Raw genomic sequence first — 19986 nt, forward strand, 5'->3', positions numbered from 1 at the left:
AGAAACCCAGCCATTATACGTGTAAATAACCTCCTCCTCAAGCCATATCTTAAAAGAATTACAGTGTGCCTAATTCAACATGATCACTGGCAAAGTATTCCTAGAGACAGCAACCTTTGGTAAAGATAGTTTCTGGCATCTAACAACTAATTGTCAATACATCTTATACGCAAGTCTGCTAGCTATTGATATAAATAGGAAAACTGGTGTGAAGTGGGTTGCCTTTTGCACACTTTTACTTCAGACTTCCATTCCCCCAATTACATATGAATAATGACCAGCTTCTCAAGAAGAGAGTTTAATTTTGTGTTATATTTCCCAACAATAAATGCAAAATCCCAATAGCTATTTTATATCCATTGGGACAATTTTAATAACTAATCAGTGAAATACACAGAACCTATGATTCCTCTAACGTAACGTATAAAATAGACATACCTTGGGTTACCTGATCTCAATTGCATTACACCTCTCCATCAAGCAGCAATTTAACTGTAATAATTCTAATTTATTTATTGGCAATATTTGCATAATTAATTATTTCCTCTAAATTACTGATGATAAAACATTCCAGCATAAAACCCAAAGGAAAGAAAATTGTCACATTATTATTCCATTTATGCCAACAGCCACTGTAAAAGAGAATGGATTCCCATTGGCTCTTTGGCAGTGGCAGGGCAGGGTGGGGCCTTTTGACTGATGCCTCCACTCTCAGATTATGACTTGCTTCCATATTCTCACGAGCTTTGTCTGCATGGTAGAATTTTGCACAAGTGACAAATTATTTGACTTCAATAGACGTGCACAGCAGACTATGCACAAGTGCATCACGTGCACAGAAGCATTGGCAACAATTTATCTCCAGTCTTCTGATCTGACCTGAAAGTAGCCCTCCAAGCCCAACATTTATAGAATTCAGATCAACCAAATCTATTCTATTTTTTTGTCATAAGTTTTCAGCAATTTTCTATAAACAATCTCTCTCTGAACATCTTTTATTCTGAAGTATCTATTTTAAAATGACAATTATATCAATAAAGCATCATCTCTTTCAAAAACTCTCTATGGTATCCCAATATATCTTCTAAATTCTGTTTTGTATTATTGTGTATAATACTTTACAGTACTTTCCCTACAGCTGTAGTTTAACATACTTATCAGTCTCCTAAAGCTTCCCAGTTTTGATACCTTTTCTTTTTGTCCTTTCAGGGGGAGCATATGTAATAAGGTATCTTCATTCTCCTATACAATAAACCAGCAACCCTATTTTTAATTGAAAACAGGTAACATCTTTTTGAAACAGCCAGTGATTAATCTACTGTAAGGGAGAATGCAAATGATAAAAGTAATTCTAAGATCCAAATGACAGGTTACAGATTTAAGAAACTTGGAACAAGGCCTTATACTGAATTAAGGTTTACAGAAATAATAACTATTAGCTGATTAGACCTCCTTAATTACTACAAAAGAACATTGTTTCTTTGATGTAACTATGAAATGACACACTGAAGATTTTTCAATACAACATTTATGTAGTTTAGTGTATTATGTGCTTGTACAAGGAGTCTCTGTGTATCCTTTAATTTATCAGAATATAGATTCAGTACAAGTTAATCTGCTTATCCTGATAGTTCAAAACTGTAAACACATAATCCTAGAATGGCAGAATTTTCAATGTTCATAAACTGTTTACAAATAACTAATTATATTGAAAACTCCTATGAAGTGTTTAACTGAGATGAACAATTGCCAACTAATGGCTGAGGCATTTACAATTGGAAGCAACTAAAGAAACTGGATGGGTTAGTTCGAGAACAATAAACTATGAGTCTTTGGAACTTGACTGACATTCAGTGATCAATAACTACATGTATGTGACATTCTCTCATTCATTTGCTACTAGTTCCACTGTATCTTCTATATCTGAATCCAACTATGCATGAATACATTATTACTAAATATTATCAAATTCATCATCGTTTATTCTTACGGTACAATATGAACCAGAAATCATTAGCAACTTCTCTTTCTTTGTGTACTGCCTTTGCACACATTGCTGAGGTTTGTCCACACTTTGTTCATCACTTGGTTTTGTATTCTCTTCAGTGATGTCTTTATTAGGGTTCTCTGTACAATCACTGGACTGGTTTATGGCTTCTGGTAGCAACTGAGCAGACCCAAAGGAACTGCTGTCACCCAATATTGTGTAGCCCTTACTGTTGGTGCAGTCTAAATCTGCGCAGCTTGGATCTATCTCTTCACTCAGCATTGTGGAAGTAGAAGGATATTCATCAAGGTTTAGAAGTTTAGGGTGAGTTGGCAAACTGCGGAGGGAAAGATTGGATCCTGATTCTCTCTGGAAGGGAGCTGGAGAAACCTGGCTCACTTGGGAAGAAGAATTTTTAGAGCTTTTGTTAGATGCGAATTGGTTATGATTTAACCATGAGGTATTTGAAGTCTCTGTGTCCTGGATGTTATCTTCAGGTTGATCGCTGCTTATGGATACAGCAGCTGAAATGCATTTGGTAGTTCCGATCTGATCAGAGGCAACATTCTCAAATTCTTCTTGAGTTTCATTACATTTTGCTGAAGTTTGTGTTTTGTTCCCATTTATTCCACTTCTTGTATTGCCCTCTTCTAGAACACAGTTATTCAGTTTGATGACAGGCAGTGTGAATGCATTTATGGAAGATGGAACAATTGACTTAGTGCCACACATTTTGGGCATTTGGGCCCAATCATTCATCCTAATTCTGTCTCTGCAAATACTGTACACAGTACCTGATAATGTCTTTCTATCTTTGGAGATTTGTTGCTGCAAATTTGTTCCAGAATCGCAGTGCTTTTTAACAGCTTTTTCTTTTGGATCCATAGGCTTTGTAGTATTGCCAGTGGGGGTGTGCCAGGTACTTTTGGCTAACATTGCTGCACAAAAAGAATCAGGAGATTTTAGATTATCCATGCTTTTGGACTGTACATAGTTGACAAAACCATTAAATGGCCCAGAATCCTTCGTCCTCAAATTGTGTGCATCTATAACTGTAGAATAAATGTCTCTTAAATTAATTACCTTAGTTTTCTTGTCTCTGTTTTCATGAAGAACTGCATTGGCACAGATAAACAAAAATATACCAATTCCCATTATGAGGGGTCCTAAAACCTTCAGCTTTTCAGAATGCAAGTAGCTTGCTAAAAACTTAGAAATAACCTCCAGTGTTGTTGTCTCCAGCGTTGTGCTATTAGTGGTATTGTGAGATTGAACTGTAATAGTCTCAAAAATGTCACTGTCCTTGGGCCAGTAGCCCATCATTGCCATTGCAATCCCTACCAACAGAACCAGGATTCCAAATGCAGCAATTAGTCCCGAAATAGAAAACAGCTTTAATTTGCCTTTGACAACCACCACATCATTTTTGCATTTCTTTTTCACCTTCCTTTTTCGTTTATTAATATGATTACGGGATCGAGAGGAATCTTGTCTCCTGGCTGAAATTCGAAGAAGCCCTCCTGTTGCTATCATGATATATCCACTTAACAGCTATATCTGCAGTGAACACACACACACACAAAAAAATACAATTTAAGGAATGAGAACTGTACATGATTATTAAAAAGGTGACTAAACTTAACTCACAGCTGGTGATCTGCAACCATTTCAAGACAAGTTTTATGAACTGATAGCGATTGAAACATTATTTGGTCAATCAATACAACATCTTAGGGGTGTCTGAGCAAATTTCAGCAGATTTTGCAGAGATTTCTAAAGGAAAAGAAAAAGTCAATTTAATTTCAATTTGAAAAGCACTGATGTATCTGGCAATGATCATTTTTTTAAAGAGGAACAAGAGCTCTTGATCATTGATCCATCAGAGGTATTATGGGCCAGATTTTACTGTGCAAAACCACCAGCATCAGACATCTAGATAGGAATAAATCCTGGACTTGCATATGTGCTAGCCAGCATTAAAGCCTAGGACTTACTGACCTATTTGGAAGGCTGGATCTGTCAGCCCACAGCATTCACTGGACTCTGCATGGGAAATTGCTCTTTGAAAGGTGCAGGGTCTGACCCCATTGATTTCAATGTGGATTTTAAGGCAAAATAATCAGGAGGCAAAGGTAGGTTAGCTCTATTGAAATAATTGAGGGCACTTGAAACATTTTAGTTATGTGCTTGGTGCTGTTTTAGTTAAATATTTCTACCTTTTCTTCCAAAAAATCAAAGGAACTTATTAAAGTTGATGGTAAGGACAATAATGGAATCCTTACACAAAAGAACGTAATGAATAATTGCAATTATTACAGAAGTAAGGTTATTCGTTATCAACAATTAATTCCTTGAAAAGGTCACAAAGGATAGACAAGGATAATGCAGTATACAAAATAGTTAAATTTTCAATAAACCTTTAAGAAAAGGTACCACAGAACAGATTTATGACTAATATCTGAACACCTGAAGACAGGAGACAAGAAGCAGAATGAATTGTAAGCAATTTACAAAACATGAAACAGCGACTAAGATTGAAAATAATGGCACAGACTGCAAAAAGTGGAGGTTTGCATTCCAGGAGGTTCAGTACTGAGTTGAATTTTGCTTTCCATGTTATAGAATATGATTTGAAAGTACAATGCTAAAATTTGTGTGCAACATCAAATTGCTGTGTGTACTTTATATCGTGAAGGACTGCAATGTATATATAAAAAATTAATAAACTTCCGAAATGGTCCTGTATTTGGCAAATGAACCAATAAATAATGAGGAGGGTTATGTCCATTGGAAAATCTGACTAAATGGGATGAAGGTACAGAGTGGTGCAGAGGTGAAGATATACAAATCACCTGAAAATAGCTGTGCAGTTTAATAATGCCTAAAAAATGGAACTTATTTTAAATACGTATATAGAACCATGGTTAAACTGCAATTCAAAATCAGTGAGCAGTTCTGGTCTCTAAGTAGAACTCATATAGATACTGAAGAAGATGCAAAAATAGGTTTATTTGCCTTAGTTTTTAGATGAAGAAAGATGGTTGGGGGCTGGTGCGGATTGTTGGGTGAATGGACAGTTTCAATGCAGTGAATACATGTATTTAATGCTATTCCAAGTTAACCATAATAAACCATTAGTAAAATGCTACTTACCATCTGGTTTATTAAGTTACTGGAAATATTTTGTTGAAATACTCTCCCCTCCTGTTGTGCAATAGGGGATCTATCACGTATTCCAAATGCACACATTAAAATTAAGAGCAGTTCAGATGTAAGCAACATCTATAAATTCTAAAAGAGTTACAGACCAAAAAAGTTCAAACCTTTAAAATATATTCAGATACAAAAAGTTACACCAAATGCGTTTAGTTCCATTTGCTGTGCCATCTTTTGCATCATTGTCTATGTGGCATTTCTGAACATTGTCTAAACAAAAATCAGTTTCTCAGTTTGTATACTTATATTTTTCCTGTTTCTCTACTTTATCTCTTTAGGATCCTCACAAGTATCTCCGTAACAATTTTATTTGGCCAAGGAAATCACAACCTCATGATTTTCAAAGTAGCATTCAAATTGGTTGAGATGTGAAAATATCAGATGACTGTAGGGATAACAAGCGTCCATTTCCAATTTTTCTAAAAATCTACTTTCAAGCAAGTTGTGAAGTACATTACATGTTTAGCATCAATCCAGTAGTTAAAGCATAATATATTAATAATGATTTTTGGTGAAGTAAATTGCTCATTTGCTTGCAATACTCACTGTACATACTCATATGATTGTGTGGAAAATTGATGGTATCAGGAGAATCTGGATCTCAATCTGAAGGATCTGGGTTGAATTTGACTGGCAGGACATGCCTATTGAAAAGGTGAAAAAGTCACGGCACATACTACTTCTCTTAAATTTGGCATGTGAGCTGCAAGGTGTCAAACAGACTTTCCAGTGTAGTTTGTAAGATTAAAATTCCAAGAACTGCTGGAGCAACTACATGCAGAATAAGTTAGTTGGGGAAAGGATGAGGGTTGGGATTAGTGAGCAAGCAGGATGTTCACAAATGCAGGCCCTTTGCAGATTCGGTAGTCAGCCTCTTTCAAAATGAAACTTGGTACATCAACAGTATTAATGGGACAGTAAGTCTACCGATCTCATTTTGAGATACTTGTACCTCCCTTAATACCAAGCAGAGATAGTATAACTTAAACCCATCATATTTCAACCATAACTGGTCATATGCTTTAGTTGAAATGAAGAACAAAATTATCACCCTGAAAGTGACAACACAAGCAGATAGGGTGGTGAGGAAGGTGTACAACATGCTTGCCTTCGTTGGTAAGCGCACTGAATATAAAAGTTAGGAAGTCATGATGCAACTGTATAGCATTTTGGTCAAGCCACATTTGGAGTATTGTGTGCAGTTCTGGTCACCACATTACAGGAAGGATGTGGAGTCTTTGGAGAGAGTGCAAATGAGGTTCACCAGAACATTGCCTGGATTAGAGGGTATGAGCTATAAGGAGAAGTTGGACAAACTTGGATTGTTTTCTCTGGAATGTTGGAGGCTGAGGGGAGATCTGAAAGGTTTATAAAATTACTAGAGGCATAGACAGGGTAGATAGAGTCTTTTTTCCAGCATGGAAATATTAAATACTAGAGGGTATAGCTTTAAGGTGAGAGGGTGAAAGTTTAAAGTAGATTTGTGAGGCAAGTTTTTTTTTGTTTACACAGACAGTAGTAGATGTTTCAAACATGCTGCCACAGGGGGTTGTAGGGTGGGGTGGTGGAAGCAGATATTATAGTGATATTTAAGGGAAATTTAGACAGGCACACGAACATGCAGGAAATGGAGGGAAATGGATCATGTGCAGACAGATGGGATTAGTTTAATTTCGCATCATGGTTGGTACAGACATTGTGGGCTGAAGGGCCTGCTCCCGTGCTGTATTGTTCTATGTTTTACCTGCATTTTTTGACGGAGCATAAACCCTAGACCATTAAATGACTAACAATTTCATTACATAAAGTATAATTTAAAAATGTGACAAATGACAATTTAAATGAACACTTCAGAAATATTACACATTTCAGTTACATTCTGTATTTATTTCAATAAACTTCAGTTGAAAAGCATTCCCTTAAATGATTACAGAAATTATTTCAGAATCAAAATTAATGATCAATAATGCTGCAATTTAGCCTTTTTGGAGATGCAATTTATACCTCATATAAATACTATTTCCTGCCCATATTCCAACCTCAATCCCTGGTCACAATTTGTTTTCATACTATTATTGCTCTTGGTTAACCTCTATAATGTTCATACAAGTAGTTCCCATGGAAACTCTTCATCTAGTAAGAGCTCTGAATTCCATTTAGCTTTGTCCTGTGGTCTGGCTGAGGGTAAGAAACAAAGTGCTGGGAAAAGTATTTCCAAATATCACCACAGTATACCCATACCCAGCGTCAGATGTCTAGACTAATGTCCTACAGGGAAGGGAATCTGCCAGCCTGGTCTACCTCAAACTCACAATATGTGAATCAGTGATAACATCCTCAGAGGATCCAAGAATTGGCAATATGCATTGCCTTTCTGGCAATGCCCACATCCATAGTTGAATCAGAATTACTAATAATTACCTCTAGTATTTTTTACTCAAAGTAGAATTTAAATAAAAGGATTACGAGGGTTATCCTCTACAGCATTACAATGTGCATATTGAGCTTCAATGTGCACAAGTCTGGATACTTAAAGATTCAATAAAGCTAAAATGTAATAATTTAATAAACTGAAGAATGATCCAGTTCTAAAAAGATAACTAAGAACATAATATGTTACTTTATTATTGTCAAAATCCAATTAGAAGTTATGTTTTTTAAATTTTATGAACTAGTATTTCATTGTTGTCTTGACAAAAAAAATCAATTAGGTGCCAATATTTAAATTCAAATATTTAGAACTCATTTGTTCAGTAACATATACCTATGTTTTAATTAAGTGACAAAACACAAGTAAGTAGTCTATTTTGCAATAGTGCCACAAGCTAAGGTTACAAACTAAGGTTCTCAAAGCAACCACCTGAAATTCAAAACATCACCCTCTGTTCAGATTTTTCTCCAATATATTTTAAGCACTGGCAGGCTTTGTTTATGTTCAATTACTCTTTTTTTTGTGAATTAAAGAATGTGTACCTCATGGTTCACAGAAACAAAGTCTTGCTCTGCAATCTTCTTCTAGCTCATTCATGTGAAAAAGCTGTTCATTCTTCCTGCAGTCTCTCAAAAATATTCCCACTCGCTTTAGTGAAATCTCCTGGAAATTTGCAGTTCTTGCTTCTTTGCAGCACTCCATTTGCTCTGACTGCCTCTAGTCTGCTTGCTACTGCAGAGCTGATACTTCCTCATTCATTTTTCTCTCCTTGAGACCACGGCTAAGTGCAACAACCCACCCTCCTGTGTCCATATTATCTTTGTCAAGAGTAAGCTGCTACTGGAGACTCAAATTATTAAAATCACAAACACAGCAAGAGAAAAAAATCCTTTCCTAGAACACTGGGTTCATTAGATTCTTCCTGCTGTAATGCACAATAAAAATAATTCTATTTGTTAAGTTAATTATTTGGCAATTTTTTAACTATTTTATTTTTAACCACCAACCTCATTTTTATATTATCTCAGTGAGTGTTATGATCTGTATATAATTCATCTCTAAATTTGTTTTTATCTTTGATCTCACCTTTTTCTTTAGTGACTACTGTTATTACTGTTTCTGTGGCTATCCTGCTATTCTGTGTTTTCTCTCTCTTCATTCTCTCTAATCTCATTAGCCTCTCTGATATATTTATGATTTCTCTGGATATCTTGTTTTTTCTGGCTGTTATTATCCAGAATCCTATAGGTTCCTATGTTCTTTATTTCACAAGGTTATTTCATAAATCAGTACTACTAATAGTATTTCCATAGAAAAAATCTATTTTGTGCAAAACTGTTTTCTATTAAATGAAAACAAATTCAATCTTAAATGACAAGTGGAGGTTTTATATTGGGAAAAAAAATTACATTTCACCTAGAATGACATCAAACTGATGACATACCATACATAATTAGCATTCATTTTCGAAGCACCTTTACCTTTATTAGACTATCACTGTCTCCTCAGCAGGTTTCCATCCATAATAATTTACTGGAAGGGTCCATTTTCACTTTAACTAATACCTTTCACAAACACAAGCATGCGACCTGTAGTCTCCACTGATTAATTTGGCACCATTAGACAGCTGATAACTCTTCCAAGTAAACAGTCAAGATCAATTCTTGCTGCATGACAGAAGCTTACAGTTAACTCCTCTTCAGAATACATCTTGGAAACCTTCTCAACAGGAATGAAAATCAAATTCATTACAAGGAGATTATTCTTTGAGCTGAGGCTCCAGACATTTTGAAATCACAAAGTTTTCTGTGGCAGATAAGCAACAAAATATACATATCAAAGAAATTTACAAAAGTCAGACAACTGTTCACTATAGGTTTAGCACCGTAATTATTAGAGCAAAAATTAATTTGAAAGATGAAATTAGCAAGTTGAAGAGGAACAGGAAAGGAGCAGAAAACTCGTATGAATTTAGCCCTGGTAAAACAAAGTGGTGGAAACTGAAGCATACAAAGGTTGAAGCTCAGTGTTGGAAGTGAGCAATTTTGCAGTGCAAGATTTTCATGTACCCTGGCATCTGGCAACAAGGGAATAAATTCTGCATAAAACAAATGTTAAATGAAAAGTTTATTTCATATTTGCATTCATTTATTTGCATTCTGTTTGTAAATTTACTCTGTAAAATATCAAATTCCTATTCTCTTATGCCTAAGATTTCAGTAACTGATTCAATGCATCCAAGGCAAAATTAGTAAATGTGCAGTCTTTTCCCCATCTGAGAGGCTGGCTTTCCAATATACCATAGAGCCATACAGCACAATACAGGCCCTTCGGCCCACCATGTTGTGCCGACCATGTTATAGACACTGTCAGATTAAAGGAGTTAAAGTAAGCATGTTATGCTGTGTTTCTAAGCGAACAAAAAACCTATTTGACATGTTTTAAATCAGTTTATAATAAAACATACTTTCACTTAATAATTACTATTCAGAAAAAATGGTCATCAAAATAATTAAAGTAATAAGTAGACACTTATAGTATACTGTAATAGCTTAAAATAATGCAGAGTTAACTATACTAATGTAAATTAAAAGTCGACCATATGCTTTTTCCATCCCGCACCAGGAACAATCAAAACAAAATGCACGAGGCAAATAAGTAACTAAAGAATACAATATAGAACACACATTTACAACTAAAATGGAATATTCCATAAGTACAAGGCCTAACCATTCTCTCAAAACAAACAGCAGTGCTGATGGGAACGAAGGGACATCAATGCAAGACATTGGAGGCAAGATAGAGGTTGTAGGAATGGACAAGCATGTATGTAGGCCTTGAGTAGCAATGTGGACTTCGGCAGAAGCTGATTGTGTAAAGGCAGAGAGAAATAGGACACATTGCTGGGGAGTAGGCAAACTGTGTGGAGATTGATGACAAAGCAGCATAAGTAGGACACAACACTGATAGAAGCAATAAGGCTTCAAAAGCACTGATCAACTGGTGAATATGTTAAATTCCATCATCAACATCAATTTATCAAAATTATATGTAATATTGTAGATGCAGAGAGAAATATAAAGTTTATACTTGTTTTGGACTGGAATTGAAGCTGCATGGGAACTGTTAGAATGCTGACAATGCCAAAGCTGGACCTTAAAAAGCAGCAAACTTGAATCATTATGAAGAATGAACATTCGACAGATTCTCAGGCTTGTATGTTTTTACCAGCAGCAGATATACAGTGCTTGGCAGTTAGCCAGTGCTGAGGCTAAAATGATAGATGACTTAATCCTCCTCCTCACATATTATCCCCTCATCCCATAATCCCATCTGATTTATAAAGTGCAGATATAGCTAGCAAGCATCTCTTATGTTCCCATCAGAACTGCAACTTATTCAGTATAGTAGAAGAACAAAACAATGAAGATGAAGATGCTAAATTTGAGATGGGCAAACACGAGTACAGTTACTTTCTCTGCGTGTAATTTTGTTATCTTGGAGGTGGGATCTACTTTGAGGAAATTGCAGCTTATCTTGTGGTGCAGGGGGCAATAATTGCATGCATAATATTCAAAGCCACGTGCATCATACAACAGTCTACAATCCTCAGAAGGTTGTGTGCTCCTGCTATTCCTTGCCAAGAAAGAAAGAAGTCAGTTTTTTTTCCAACTGAGTATTGGTTCATGAAGCAGTGACCAGGAAACCACAAGTTGTTTTAAGCATCTCCAGCTCCTGGCCAGCACAAAGTTAATGGCCATGGTCACCATAACAGATATTGCCAATGCAATGCTCTTCCTTCTTTGTTGTTACAGTTCTGGATGCAGAAGGCAAATTCCATATATGGACACTCTTTCTGAAGTTCAGAAGTCCCATGCACTTTCCGTGTCAAGGTTCAGGTAGGTGGATTTCTCCCTGAACCCCCTGGCAGGCATGACCTCCGCTGAGAGTTTTTCTTTCCCTCCTCTTACCATCTCTTCTTGCAGCTTATTTATCTTTGTACGTCCTCTGCCTGGTTCTGCTGTATTCCAAGACCTACTTATGCTCCTGTCTGGGAATATCTGGGGTGTGCTGAAACCTTCTAGCCAGGCCCAATTTTCTTAGGCCATGAAGCACACTGCAGTTCTAAGCAGATGTAAAGAACTCTAGAAATCACCCAATCACCATAACACCAGCCAGAAGAAGGCAAGAGAAACTGACATGCAAGTGGTTGAGGGATCAACTAATAACACAGAACAGATGGAGGTGTCGTGGGGGTTGGGATGGTGGGGAGTAATGTGGAAAACAATCAATCCTGAATTCATGTTAAGAGAAGCTGGCATGCTGTCTTCCAAAATGGCTCTATTGGTACAAGTTACCATTGGATTGACTCAAATAATAGTTGATCATGTGTACATCTGGCAGGCATTAGCAGTGCATATGCTAACATGCTCACCGAAATGGCTTCCAGTAAGACTGAACCACAAACATGTGGATGTGTACATATGCAGATGACAAATTTGTGCTAGACACACATTTGAATGTCTGCCTAGAACAAATTTGTCATCTGCAGTGCATGAAGTACAACGTGGATCCAAATCTTTCAGTACCTATTGAAATATGTAAAATTCATGATGTCAAATGAACAGAAAAATGTTCAGAGAAAATTATAGTTGCATGATTCAAGAATGAAAACCTTGTTGTATATAATGGCTGTACATAACATTTTTGTTTCATTGTTCCTTTCACACAGTTGGGTTATATTGTACGCAGTGGGTGTGAGCATTTCAAAGCTCTAATATCCTATGCTACTAAGTGATCAGGATGTAGCCCTGTATCCTTGATTGCAAATGTGCTATCAGAGGATGATGTTTTGCTTCTTAATCCTGTTTTTCTTTGGGGTGCCCACTAAAATTTATCACAATGGTGTACAGCCTGGCACCTGAATTAAGCTTCAAATACCAAATATGGTCTTTTTATTACTTTTTAGGCAGTCCCTCTGGGATTCAGGATACCTCCTTTCCACTCCAATTTTATGGGTTTTAAGGTGCTGATGTGACCAATGTGAGATGTACAGACTGTGACAGGAGGGCAGATGGTTCTTGAGGAGGTAGATAGAAGTTTTGTTATTTGGTTTCTATATATATTTTCCATCCTTTTGTTGCTTTATGAATGAAATCAAAGGGCACAAGTAAAGGACAGAGTTTCAACCAAGTTTTTTGAAGTGCTCTTTTCGGTGAGTGCTGACTGTTTTTCTCTCTCTCTTTCCTTGAAAATCTTTCCTGTTCTTGGGTCTCAGTGAGCTGGAACTTGGATGTTGGGAGTTGAAGAATGTCGTGACAGCACTAAAAAATCCATGCCCGTCATGAACAACAACAGAACACTGGAAAAACTCAATGAGTTAAGTAAGCACGTGTGGAGGCAAAACATGTAGGTTGATATTTCAGTTTGAGACCCTGCATCAGGACCTAATGCAGGGTCTGGACCTGAAATGTTGACTTTACCTTTTGCCTCCACACAAGCTGCTTGACCCACCGAGTTCTTCCAGAGGCCTGTTTTTGTTCTAGATTCCAGCATTTACAGTCTCTTCTGTCTCCATGCATGGCATGGTTGCTGGATCTCCAGTACAGTCTACAGTCTTTACGTCACAACTTTATTTTCTGGATGTTGGTCTTTTGATGTCTGTAGAGCTGTTTTCCCCCTAGAGTGTGATGGAGATTCCCATCCAAGGGTGCCTCGGGTTTGTGTGTGTGGGGGGGGGGGGGGGGGGGGGGAAAGGGGCTGCAGACCTGTCCTATGAGTGACTTCTTGGCTTTATTATTTCTTATCTCCCTCCAAATAGATTCTACATCACATCCTGATTTCCTGAACTTAGAAAATCCTTCTCCATTGTGCTAGAACTATCATTAGTTAACAGAGCCAGCTTTCACTTGAACAGTGCAGTTAAATATTTGCCATTTATTAAGAATTCTGCTTTGTTTTATTGAATGGTATGAATATGCATCATTCAATGATTCAGTAGATCAATACAATACCTTATATTTCATTCAGATTATGCCTGTTATGTACAATAAGCTCTTTCAAAATTGATTTACTCAGAGATTTAATAAATAAATCTTCTTACACAAGTAGTAACAAAAAGACAGCATACAAAATAGACTGGCATAAAATTGTCAATGAGCATAAGGGCAAGAGCCACTAAACAGAGAAATCAATAAAGTTTGTGTACCACACATAATGAGTGAAAAAGGTAGTGGTCTCCTGAGGATGATTTGAAATCCTGACCTCAACAAAATTCTGTCCCTAGGATTGTCTTGGTAGCATTGTTTTTAAAATTGTTAAGTTTCAATATTGATAAAATTTAGAAATGAATTAACAGAAGAAAATGACTATTCAAACTTTGTTTTTACTAAGGTGCAAACCACATAAACTTGATATTTAGGGAATTATTACAATCAGTATACAGGTACTGACTTCCATTTATAAATTCACAGGTTCTTGACTTTGGCAAGTATATTTGTGACCCACAGCAAAACAAACTGCACTTGCTTGGTGCTTTTAACATACTACATCAATCACAAGAATTTTAGCAAATGACATTTGACACCAAGCCACATTAGATGAAATAGGAACAGGATTAGATCACTTAATTCCCATGAGCCTATTCCACCATTAAATGAGGTTATGCCCTATCATGATCCAATGTTAGGTACCTACCTTAGCCTTTGGTTAACCTATGTGTGTCAATCCAATTTAAAAAATAAAAGCTTACCTGGCATCAGTGCCAAATGTAAAGAGAGTTCCAAACTTCTACCATCAGCATTTTAAAATTATTGTTAACTTAACTCTTGCAATGACTGGCTTTATTTTTTTGGGCTTTAGATTCCCTAGTGGGCAGAAGTAGTATCTCCATCTCTCTTTTTCAGGTTGCCAATCTCTTGTAAGCTTTGATTAAATCATTTTCAATCTTCTGAATTCTAAGGAGCACAACCCTAGTTGATGTAGCCCCTTCTTGAAATTTAACTTTTGGAATCGTGGCTTTAACATGCAAGGGTGTGAGCAGATTGGTAGGTGCAGATTTATAATTAACCTCTTGATAATTAACTTCTCAGTTAAAGAACCTGTCCCAAAATAAAAAATCCTATTGGTTTTGAAAGATAGTTTGTGCCTGCATTTGCAGATACCATTTACACATAATTTTGTTATTAGCATTATTTATAAACTGCTATTGCTACAGAAAAAAGCACAATACATTAAAGAATCAGAAATCATAGTGCACAGGAGAGATAAGGAATGGAGCAGATACATTTTCCTATCTTCTCACTTGCATTACTTTCTCCTCTTTATAGATACCCACTGAACTATTATATATGAGCCTGATTTTAATGTCAGAATTTAGAAAAGCCACATGATATGAATTGAGATTGTGAAAATATAAACAAAATAAGTCAAATATACTTAATTTGAAAGGCACAAGTTATAATTGGAAATCATTCTCAAATAAAATATAGAATCTTACAAACATGATGAAACTCTCCATCATGTTTTAAAAACAAAAAAAATCAATATCTCATTTTTGACTAATCAGAAGCATTTGTCACTTCAAATTATATGGAAACAGATTTAATGATCTTTGTTCAATGATAAGTACAAGGGAGGCAGGATGTATACATCTGTTGCCAAGTGATCTATAGCGTGACAATATGCCTTGCTGAAATGACTGACATCTTTTTTAAAAGAATAATCCATCTCTGCTTAGATGCAGAAGTACTGGTTCAAACCCCATTACAAAAGTGATATCAGTGCCTCCCAAGATTGAAATTAGAATCTAGGTGGACTCTTCCCTTCCCCCCCAATATGGAATTCAGAAGAATGGCTTTCATCTAATCCAGTTACAATTTCCATGGGAGGTAAAGGGTAGTCTTAAAAAAAATTCATGAAAGATCACTGATTTGAAACATTAACTGTTTCGCTCTTCAAAGATGTTGCTCGACTTGTAGATTATTTCTAACATGTTCTGCTTTTATTTCAGGTTCTTTGCATTCAGATTATTTTGTTTTAGTTAAAAAAATTGTGTTCACTCTCCTTTTAAGAAAACAACAAAATCTTTTAACTCACATACAGCTATCCATTCATTGCTAAATTTTAATCCAAGTGGCAGAATCTCCCAGTGAGACTAGTCTGTTGAATTGTGACAATTGCTACCAATTAAGTTATATAATAAAATGTAAATTGGACTTACATATTAGAAGTAAATATATCATAATTAGATGTAAAAAGATTTTCTTTGTATGAAAACCTGACCAAAAGACAAAATTAAACAACTTGTTATATTTAAAATTGACTAGATTATTGGCAATATGGATTGGTTGAAAATATGTATTAATAAAAAAAATCTTCACACCAAATCACACAGGAATAGGAAAAATAAAACTTCATTTCTCTCTATACACATGGCATAAATTATATTTACCATGAGGTAACATATGGTTGCACCCCATCTCTAATTGATCATTTTACAATAAATATACAACCCATTTCCTTTTATTTCCATTAGTGTTGATGGTAAATTAAGATTTTGGTAATGATAATACCAAATCTTATGATGCCACAGACTCAAAATAACAATGAGTGTTTCACTTATGAAAATGCAGTTGACAGATATTTTTCAGAATGCACAAAAGAATAAAATGCATACATATTACTTCATTTAAGTTACATAAATTTACAGTTGAAGAAATTATGAAAACTGTATAAATAACTCTCCCTAAATTATTTGGAGATAATTTGAAATAATTACAAAAAAATCCAAAATAAAGTTTGATTGACAATGTATGTAACTTGAGACTAAATCTTAAAATGGATAATATATAAACATTCACAATATTTTCAGAATGCTTTGTTAATAGTGTGCTTAAGTTTTAATTATTACATCAGTTAAAAATAAAAAGGTTTGCTATCTGCAGATTTGCACCAGTGTTTAATTTGTGGTTGAAACAGCAAGAATTGTCTTTTCCTGATTCATTATTTGGAAGAGCAATATCTACTTTATCCTACTTAATGTCTTGAATTAATGAAACAGCAAGATTTGCCTCTCTCTGTCATCTTATTGCTGACATCAGAACAGCTGAAAAAGCCTTTTCAAATAGTATTAAAATAAATAAAGCCTTAAAGACTTACCTTAGAGCTTTTAAAGGAAAATACAAGTTTCATGTTTGCTTTTATGGTGATTTCTAAAATTATTTTTAATAAAGAGAAAATTAATTCACGTAAACTATATTTAAAGGGGGCATTAACTTACGATAATATTTACAGAAGATGATGGGAGCAGAGATGCAAAATAAAAGGGAATTGGGTGCACAGACATTTGCAACAAATACATTGATTTTTCTTTGTATTATACGTGTTCCAACTTTAAAACCTTCCCCTTGTTTTTCTTGCCCCCAAGCCTCAGCAATTACATCAATTCAACTAGAAAAGTCTACATCAGAAGATAGATATTTTGTAAAGACAGAATTAGGCAGCGAAACATGCTTTCTATGAGTGACATGCAGTAATCGTTCTTCACCTTTCTGTGCATCTACCTTTGTACCTGTATATATGCACACAGCAGGCAACATGGAAATGAGTTGATGAACTTTATCTTTGTTTTTCCCCCCCAAGATGAAAAATGTAATTTGATATTAATCGTCATTCCTACTATGTAAGGATCAATATTTGTTCCTAAGTAAATTGCAGTGACTTATTTTTCTCATTATTAAACCATTCACATGTATATAATATCAATTTTATGCATTATTATTTTGGGACAGCTACCAATTATAGTTAGAATTGGTATACAATTCACACTAAATTTTTTGGTAGATTACATAGATATGAGCAGTGTTCAAGTGTGGATAATTGTTGAAAGCAGGAACACTATTGATATAAATAATATAGAAACACAAGTATCTTTCATTAGCAATAATTGAACTGCACTGAGAATAATAATTTGTCAATGTCATAGCCTATAGTTTTGCAATGAAATAATTTGTTGGCAGAAGTAATATAACACTAGTAAAAACGTACATCTTAAACTGAAAATAAATTTGTGTTTTACACTTTCTGTACATAATGCTGATTGTTTAGCTGAAGTGTTCCAAACCACTGATATTATTTAAAAGGTTGTTATGATACATTTACAAATTATTTTTATTAGTTTAGCAGCAAGGAATTGTCTTATTGACGTAAGATCAAGCACAACTTAGGTGTGTATCTGTAACATAATCTAAGGACAACGATAACTGTTAGTATTTATTTTCCACAAATTACTCATTAGCTGAATTGTGGTTATAGATGTTTATATCTTTTATGTTTAATGTCCTTTCGTATGTTTAATGACAACACTGGGGACATCAGCCCTTAATACATTGTTTAACTTGTTTTAGTCTTTAATTTAAAGCGCACAAAAAAACAGAAACAACTTTAAAGGTGGATTTTTAAATCAAATTTACTGCGGTATTACTGCAGCAGAGAATTTCTGAAAATGAAAGACTCCAAGTTAGCCACTTTATAGTGAAGTATTCCGGCGTGGCGATAAACAGTTATCACTTCAATTATCACTTTTAACGTTAAAGAAAATAATTTACCGGTCGCCTCTCCAGTAACGATAATACTACAATAAGATCCAGAGAATAAACCATCGAGATTATTATTCATTACCCAAAGCTGCTGCCGACAAAGTGGCTCTTCAAAATGGAGGGCGCAGCAGGCTGGCCCTTTCTCGGGGGGGTCTCCGGGCTGCGCTCTCCGCAGGTTCCGAGGGGCTCCGCTCTCCGGGGAGCCCCGTCAGGGGAGGACGCTGCCACACGCGGCCCCTCCGCCAGCGCCGGCCATTCCCAGCGACCCGCCGCGACTCAGGCGAAGCTCGGACCAGACGGACCACCTCCTCATCCTGCCACGATCGAAAGACAGGTCAACGTTGACATCTGAGCAGATTTTTTATTTGCAATTCGTTTGATATCCTTGTTGAAGAGCCGACGAGCCCCCTGTGTTTATGTTTGATAGGAGGGCTCCCCGGCAGCGACTGCCCTGACTCCACCGTTGCTAGGAGACGGGCTCGGCTCCCTCCCAGCTGCTGCAGGATGGCGGCTTTGCCTCAAACTCTCCTCTCCTGCAGCGGCTCCCGACCGCTCCCCCACTCTCCCAGTGTGTTCTCCGACGTCCGAGAAGCGGAGGTTTTATCTGTCCCCAGGTTTCTGATTTTGCATTTTACAGTGTACGCCACACACGCAATATAAAACTGACGAGTTATAACATATTGCTGGGAAAAAGGTCCCATCGTTTTACAGTAATTTTATGAAGCAAAAACAAACACCTGAGTTTGGTAGATATCGCCCCCGTCATTCTCCGTTCCTGCAGCCTTTTAAACTCTCAAATAACAAAATCCTTTTGCGTAATTACATTTTTCTTGGTAAAAGGGGGAAAACTTGTTATGAATCTCCATTTCCTCTCGAATCCATTTCCTCACCAAAATATAACCACGTTTAGACTAATGGCTTTTTTGAATTGTGTCACATACTCACCTTTGGATTTTGTGAAGATAAATGCATATGCATATACACGTATAGCTGCATTTGATTCCTCGCCATGCAGGATATGGGAATATGCTTAGCTCACAACCTTCTCACTGCATTAAAAAAACCTATTCATTCCGCAAAATGAAAGGCACCGTGATACATTAAATCATTTTCTTATCTGTTTATTCCATTAATGTCATCGCCACAATGTTTAAACTTTTTTCTTTAACCATTGCATGAGGTTCCCAGCGGAATCGTCACTTTATCCAAGTCTCTGCTGTCAAATCGTTGTGAGTCATCTTCATACTGTGTTCAAGTGTCTTTGTGTAACGTCTGCTAAAAATTGAATAGCAAGGTCATTTAAGAACTAAGCTTTGGAGAATCTTTTAATTTATGAAAGAGTTCAATAAAAGCATTATTGTTTTGCTTTGATAATTATTTAAAAAGTTCCAGAGTTTACTTTGTTATGGCCAATCCATTAATTCTTTTTCTATTTGTATACAAAACTCATTATTTCAGAATGTACTTCAAAAACCCTGTCAATAATATGCAGTGGGGAAAAATGGTTTTGGTTATTCATCTCAATCACTGCAGCTGAACACACAAAATTGAAGAAATATGGCACAGGTTTTTCAAGGAAAAAAATTGCATGCTTTGTCGTTATCTGTACTTGAGTTGTAGCTGACACCGACAGAACCATATTTTTTCCATCCTTGGTTGTCCTGACAAAGTATTGCTGGAATTCTTTCTTTTGAATGCTCACTTAATCTGTGTAATGTTGTAATGGTGTTACACAATGGTGTAATGTTGGAGAT

General features: G+C 36.0%; 1 protein-coding gene across 2 annotated transcripts; it reads right to left on the bottom strand.

Moving 5' to 3' along the window:
- Positions 1-1669: 1669 nt before the first annotated feature.
- Positions 1670-18529, bottom strand: tmem200ca (transmembrane protein 200C, genome duplicate a). Of its 2 annotated transcripts, none has more exons than XM_052022686.1 (2): positions 18315-18529; positions 1670-3544 (listed from the first exon to the last, which is right to left on the bottom strand). In XM_052022686.1, the coding sequence occupies exon 2, from the start codon at positions 3518-3520 to the stop codon at positions 1955-1957; it is 1566 nt and encodes a 521-aa protein (XP_051878646.1). In that variant the 5' UTR covers positions 3521-3544; positions 18315-18529; the 3' UTR covers positions 1670-1954. The 2 variants fall into 2 exon arrangements, with proteins under 2 accessions (XP_051878646.1, XP_051878647.1); XM_052022687.1 differs by lacking the exon at positions 18315-18529 and adding an exon at positions 18242-18287.
- Positions 18530-19986: the final 1457 nt, after the last annotated feature.

The sequence above is a fragment of the Pristis pectinata genome, chromosome 9 (genome assembly GCF_009764475.1).
Source record: "Pristis pectinata isolate sPriPec2 chromosome 9, sPriPec2.1.pri, whole genome shotgun sequence".
Lineage (NCBI taxonomy): Eukaryota > Metazoa > Chordata > Chondrichthyes > Rhinopristiformes > Pristidae > Pristis > Pristis pectinata.

Bases quoted from the DNA above. Each gene is read 5' to 3' on its own strand.
- tmem200ca (XM_052022686.1), bottom strand. From the start codon at position 3,520: ATGATAGCAACAGGAGGGCTTCTTCGAATTTCAGCCAGGAGACAAGAT.